This window comes from Euphorbia lathyris, chromosome 3 (assembly GCF_963576675.1).
Source record: "Euphorbia lathyris chromosome 3, ddEupLath1.1, whole genome shotgun sequence".
Taxonomy (NCBI): Eukaryota; Viridiplantae; Streptophyta; class Magnoliopsida; order Malpighiales; family Euphorbiaceae; genus Euphorbia; species Euphorbia lathyris.
Genome location: NC_088912.1, coordinates 55,101,986 through 55,108,449, shown reverse-complemented (window position 1 = coordinate 55,108,449; position 6,464 = coordinate 55,101,986). Strand labels below are relative to the sequence as shown.

At 36.5% G+C, this 6,464-nt stretch overlaps 1 protein-coding gene across 1 annotated transcript; it reads right to left on the bottom strand.

Annotated features, from left to right (window-relative positions):
- Positions 1–4,078: 4,078 nt before the first annotated feature.
- Positions 4,079–6,201, bottom strand: LOC136222273 (T-complex protein 1 subunit delta). Its single transcript, XM_066009856.1, has one exon. It carries the CDS (start codon positions 5,923–5,925, stop codon positions 4,324–4,326), a length of 1,602 nt encoding a protein of 533 aa, XP_065865928.1. The 5' UTR covers positions 5,926–6,201; the 3' UTR covers positions 4,079–4,323.
- Positions 6,202–6,464: the final 263 nt, after the last annotated feature.

Below are 6,464 nucleotides of genomic sequence, written 5' to 3'. Positions count from 1 at the left end.
TCCACCGCTTTCTTCCGTTCAATTGATTTTCATCTTTTTCTCTTATTCCTTGATCTTGTGTTGATTAATTAGAGGCAATCTATTCTTGATTGCTTTTATACGGTTGAGTTCTAACTTGATTTTATCTTGTGTTTTGTTTTGTGCTCGTGAACTCGGAGTAAGAGTTGAGGGCACTTCGTTTGCAACGGTAGATAGTTCATCAAAAGGTATTTCCTTCTACCCCTCTTTATATGAAATAACGATTAATGGATCTTGGTTTAATGGAAAAAGGTTAAAAAATTTATATTTCTGCTGCCAAACGTTAGTCTATTTTCCTTCAAGGAGTACTTTGTCTTATGCCTGTGTTTTGGGTAGACGGTGAGAAAACGATATTCCGTTAGCATAAAATGTAAATTGCTAGCTTGAGTGAATATGTACAATGGTCTGAAGGTTTATTAATACTGTGATCACGAGCACCTGTCTTGAAAGATGAGACGATAGGGTGGTATTTAATTTTGGGACGAGCTTGGTACTATGTCTTGTAAGAGTAGACGATAACGCATAGCTATTTTGATGAATTGTTTAACCATGAGACCATTGGACATATTTAACTTAAGTTCAACTGGGCCCTAAAAAAAGAACTCTGTAATAAGTCTTAGAGTTATCATCGGTAATAAATTGTGTCATGTTTGAGTTATTGTGGTTATATTTATTAATGATTGATTGATTAAATTACGTTTACTGGGTAGGAGACTATAATTATATATATATATATATATATATATATATATATATATATATATATATATATATATATACATGTAATTATGTTTATTGAGTAGGCAACTCACGCTTTGCCACATTTTTCAGGCTAGGTTCAGAGGTTCTCCTACTTGCTAGATTTCTAGTTTTATCCTGCATTCAGATTGGTCAGCACCGCATATCATTCCCATTCACGTTTTCATAAACATATTTAGGATTTTATTTTACTAGTGGTTGGACGAATTGGTTAGATTGAATTCAATGTTATTGATTAAATAGTGTTGGCTTGGTTCATTGATTATGACTGTTGATAGACAAAAATAAATGAAGGGACTTTATCAGTTACTTAGATGTTTGTGATTAATAATGATAAATACTTGAATTTGTGTGTTTTTTTAGTGTGACCGGGATGAGGGTTACAGAAGTTGTTCACTCTGAATTCAAGGTTTGTATTTTGAAACTAAAAAATACAAAAACTATAAAGACCTTTTATGTTTATTTTGTTTATAGAGTCGGAAGGAGATGCAAAGATACATATTGAAAACACAAAAACAATAGCAGAAAGTGTGAAGTCAATTCTGAAGATAAACAAATGGGAAAGAGCATCTTTAGGAGATAATACAAAGCATAGAAAATATTGAAGAGGCTATATATTTGGATGTTCCGTCTTTCCTTTACTTTTGTTATAAAATGTGGCTTTTATTTCCACTCCATTTTACACTTCTTCCGGTAGGATTCCAAGAGGAATTTAGAGAAGAAAACTCTCTTTTGTCCTTTGATGTCGGTTCTGATAATCTAAGGATTTTGGTGATTACAAACAAAACAATTTTTATGATTAAATGAGATAAATGCACACGAGATACTATACACAATTAACTAAGTTACGAAGAATTATAAGAATAATAGTTGGCCTTCAAGTAATTGAAAGAAAATATAAAAGAAAAGAGATAAAATAAACGTAATGTGTTGGGTAATAAGTAAGTAACACATTATATTGTTATGCTTTGCTCTCCTATGGTTAAAGAAAGAACAAAAGGAAATAATAATTTGATCTTATATCATTGTCCTGAATTATTACGCTACTAACATCATGTTTCTTAATTAAACTTCATTTCATGACATCAAAATACTTGAATTGTATATTATACTTCCATTAAAATAACGAAATGATGTGTGAAGAAATTATGTATGTGTCCATAGTTTATAGTGACATGGATTAAAAAAAAACAAAAAAACAAAAATCAATGTAGTAAAATTTATTGAGATCATCATTTTCTATAGTTGATGGATGATGGGTGTGACTTACTCTATTAATTGGAGGTTAGGTTACATTAACTGTTGTCACTGAGAGAGAGAGGGATAGTTAAAACATTGTCGTTTCAATATTAATTTTTGCAAATTAAATTGCTAAATAAATAATGCAATGGTGATTCTATAAATGAATTTTTAGGAGGTGCAGATCAATAATATATGATTGTACAAGTCTATTTAATATTTTCAGAAAGGAAAAGGCTTCAGTTGGTTAGGGATAAGTCAAAATTAAATCATAGGTTAGATAGAAAGGACTAAGCACCTTAGCTTGGTGTGGCTCCAAACAGAAAGGAGGTCCTCCTGTAGTTGCTGTTATGGTAATGAAGTAATTCATTCATGCCAATTATATATCTCCAACATCTTTGAAGGCTAACAATGACTGACAATAGGGCATAGTAATTTCCAAAATCCGATTTTAGACAATAGGACAACTAATTAAATACTGGAGACAACCATTTCTTCTAAAGAAAACACTAGACAACTAATTCCACAATTACAATAATATCATACAATGCTTAAAGTAGAAACTCATTTATTCAAAACCTTCCTCCTCTGATTGATTTTAAGACTTGAGTCTCCAACCAATTATAATTCAGAGAGAATATTATCTATCTCTACATAACATCTTTTTTAAATTACAAAATTGATGCACACTATACTATATCCTTACGAATTCTACAGAGTACCACTCCCTACTTAGAAATGCAGGATCTCCAGACACAAAGGAATCCCCCAGAACAGAACAGAACAATTAACCTTCAATTAAAAAGTAAGGATAATCAATAAAATAATTTATTGGGAGACCAAGTCCCAGATAGGATATTAGTATATTGGCTTCATGAAAAGCTCAAGAGAAACAAAAATCAAACGCGCAGAATGTGACATACTGAGACACAGAAACGATCCCATTCTCCACAAGTCAAGATTCCAAGCCACTTTTAGCTAAGAAGTAACCAAAGTAGCTGCATTTGCATTTCAACTAATAAAAGTGCCTGGCCCAAAAGGTTAGAATCAAAACTAGGGATTTCACAATCTACACAAAACAAAGAGTCCTCATTCATCAAGGGCCTAGAGAAGCAAAAGCAATTTCCAATACATTTGACTCTGCACACTAAATGCACACATATAATTTATAAATATATACATCGAAGAAATTTTCTCTAACAGTTATCAAGTGTGTCTGGGACAACATATGAAATTTTCACATATATAAATGTATACATCAAAGATAGAACTACGGACAATTAACAGGAAAATAATGAACTCAGCAGAAGTATATTAGACCACAGTCAAGACATGGAGATGCCCTTAGAGTAGTCATCAAGATGCTAATAGTATCTCACATAAAATCATCAAATTTCGATACAAATTTACACTCTTAAAGGGCGGCCCGGTCGCATTACGCGTCCCCGCTGAGCAAGGGTCCGGGGAGGGGTCCCACCACAAGGGTGTATTGGGGGCAAGCCTTCCCTTGCCAATTTAATTGGCAAGAGACCGCTCCTAAGACTCGAACCCGTGACCTCTGGTCACACGACAACAACGTTTTACCGTTGCGCCACACGACAACAAATTTACACTCTTAAAAGCTTCAAAATGTCATATACAGCAGAAGGTAATGCAAAGTTTAGTAAATCATATATAGATTGATATCAGATTAATGGTGCAAGTTAACAAAAACGTATTTCAATAAGGTTGACAAAGGATGCTAGACAATTGCTGTTGTAGGTATCACAACGTTTTAATGAACTCCTGATAATCAGTAACAAGCTCTAATTAACCCTAATGAGCAGAATTATCACCATTCAATGAGAAAATCAACCAGTCTGATAATTGAATTGAAAGACGTTAGCCTATTCATGTCAAACTAATCATCCTGCTAAAGGTGTCAATCCAGACTTCTCCTTATTGTTGGAATACTAGATAAAACTTATTCTAATTTCAGCATAATTTCAACAGAACTACTCTTGAGATTATGATCATTTCAATATAAATTGAGTATTTCAGTTCCTTTCTGCATCATACCAAATGAAACTAGCAAATGAAACTCCATTAGCCTTGAAACATAGTCATCATCTGTAAAAAATACAGAAGAGGAAGCAAGAAAATCTCCCATAAATGGCAAAGTTTACACACACAAAACAAACATTGGGCAACAAAGACACAGCAAAAATTCTTCAACAATAAGCCACTACTAAGAAAATAAAATATCAGTTCTGATTATCAGACATAGAGCACATTTAGACAAAAAAAAATGTCTTCTCCTATTTGAAACTACCTGACAGTGACAATGTCATCAATCTTCAATATCATCCGCACGCACTCAGTTGCAAGTGTTATTGCACTTGTACTCACAAGCAATGGCTGCACCACATTCTCCTCCAAGATATTTGTAATCTGTCCCTTCCTCACATTGATGCCAGCGTTGATTTCCCCTTCGCCATGCATCTTCCTCAGCTCAGTCACAATTCCAATCGGATTCAAACCTGCATTCTCTGCCAACGTATACGGTATCACCTCTAGCGCTTCAGCAAAGGACTTCACACAGTACGCTTCCATCCCATGTAGCACCTTTGCCCATGCCCCAAGCTGCCTTGAAAGTTCAATCTCTGGAGCCCCACCTCCAGCAATCAAAAATCTTTTATTCACTAAGCATCTAACTACACACAACGCATCGTGCAAGCTTCGATCCGCTTCATCAAGGACCAACTGATTCGACCCACGCACAAGCACAGTAGTAGTCCTCCCCATATTCTTAATCCCAGTTATCTTAACAATCTTGCCATCTCCAAGAGAAACCTCCTCCACTAGATCAGCATGACCCAGCTTCTCCTCTCTGAAATGTTCAATATTTGAAATAGGCAAGCAATTCAAAGTCTTGGTAATGAACTCAATCTCATCTCTCTCCACATCCTTAACCACCAAAATCTTGGCTTTTGCCAAATAATGCAGGGACAAGTCAGTCACTGCATCTCTCAGGATGCTCTTCTGAATCAACAATACATTGCACCCAGTTGCTTTGATCTTCTTAATCATACTCAAAATGTAGTTCCTTTCCTCCTTCAAAATCCTGTCCATTTGAGTGTAATCAGAAACCACTATGCTCTGCTCTATATCAGTCTTTGGAGGTGAAATCTGGAACTGAATCACTGCAATCTTGGCATTCTCCACTCTTGTTGGACCGCCTGCGGCATGACTAACTTTCTTATCAAAAACCAACCCTTTAACCATCTCAGTATCATCAACAGTTCCGCCTAGCTTCTTCACTATTTTAATATCCCTAAGATCCACTAAATCTGGCTTAGCAGGATCAACTACAGAGAGAACCGCATCAACAGCCAATGGAGCGAGCAACGTAGAATACTGACTTACCACTTTGCTGTTCAACGAAGTACTCGCAGATTTAATTAGGGATTCACGGTCCGATAGCTCAACAGGTACAGCCATGGCAGTTAACACATCGACAGCCTTAATAGATGTCTTATGAAGAGAATCAGAGATTACCGTAGGGTGGATTCCACTGGACAGGAGGGAAAGACATTGTTTCAAAAGCGCCCCAGCAATGACCACGACGGTGGTAGTACCGTCACCTGCGGCGGCGTCCTGAGACTTGGAGAGTTCGACGAGCATCTTTGCGGCGGGCTGAAGAACCTCCATTTTATTAAGAATGGTAGCGCCATCATTAGTGATGATAACCTCGCCACTAGCCGTTGAAATCATCTTGTCCATACCTTTTGGGCCAAGGCTGGTACGAACAGCGTCGGCCACTGCACGGGCAGCGACGATGTTGGCGTGGCGTATGTCCTCCTTCCGTTTGTTGTCAACGTAGGACTCCGTTTTAGAGGATCTAGGTTGGGGGACTGCCAGCGCCGCCATTGATAAGTGCAGAGTTGGAGAAGAAACCCTAACCCAAATGAGGGATTTAGAAGTTTGTAGGAGTGAAAGGAAAAAGAGAATATGAAAGGCAGGATCTTGAGAATAAGAAATGGGAACCCTACATACAGTGACAAAGAGGAGTCTAGAGAAATACAGAGGGTTTTCGGAGTTCAGAAGAAAATTACGTGGGTTTATGGTAAATCGGAGCGTTTGGTTGGAGGGGGAGGGACAACCCTAAACTTTAAAACATTCATGTGTTTCAATCTTGATAGTACATCTATAAACATGTGATTACCATAACAAAATTGTAAAAGGGACCATTGTTCCAAAGTCAGTTTATAAAAAGATTGAAGGATGATGTAAGTTGTAACGTAAATTTAATAGAATCAATGAACTTGTGTACCTTGAGTTGAGCTTACTCTATTATACTAATGTCGGGCTATAAAAAACATCATGAGTTTATGAGTGAGGTGGGCCATGTGTCTACTGTTGATAGGATGAAGTGCATCGTATATGATTCTCATGATCGGGCGTGATCA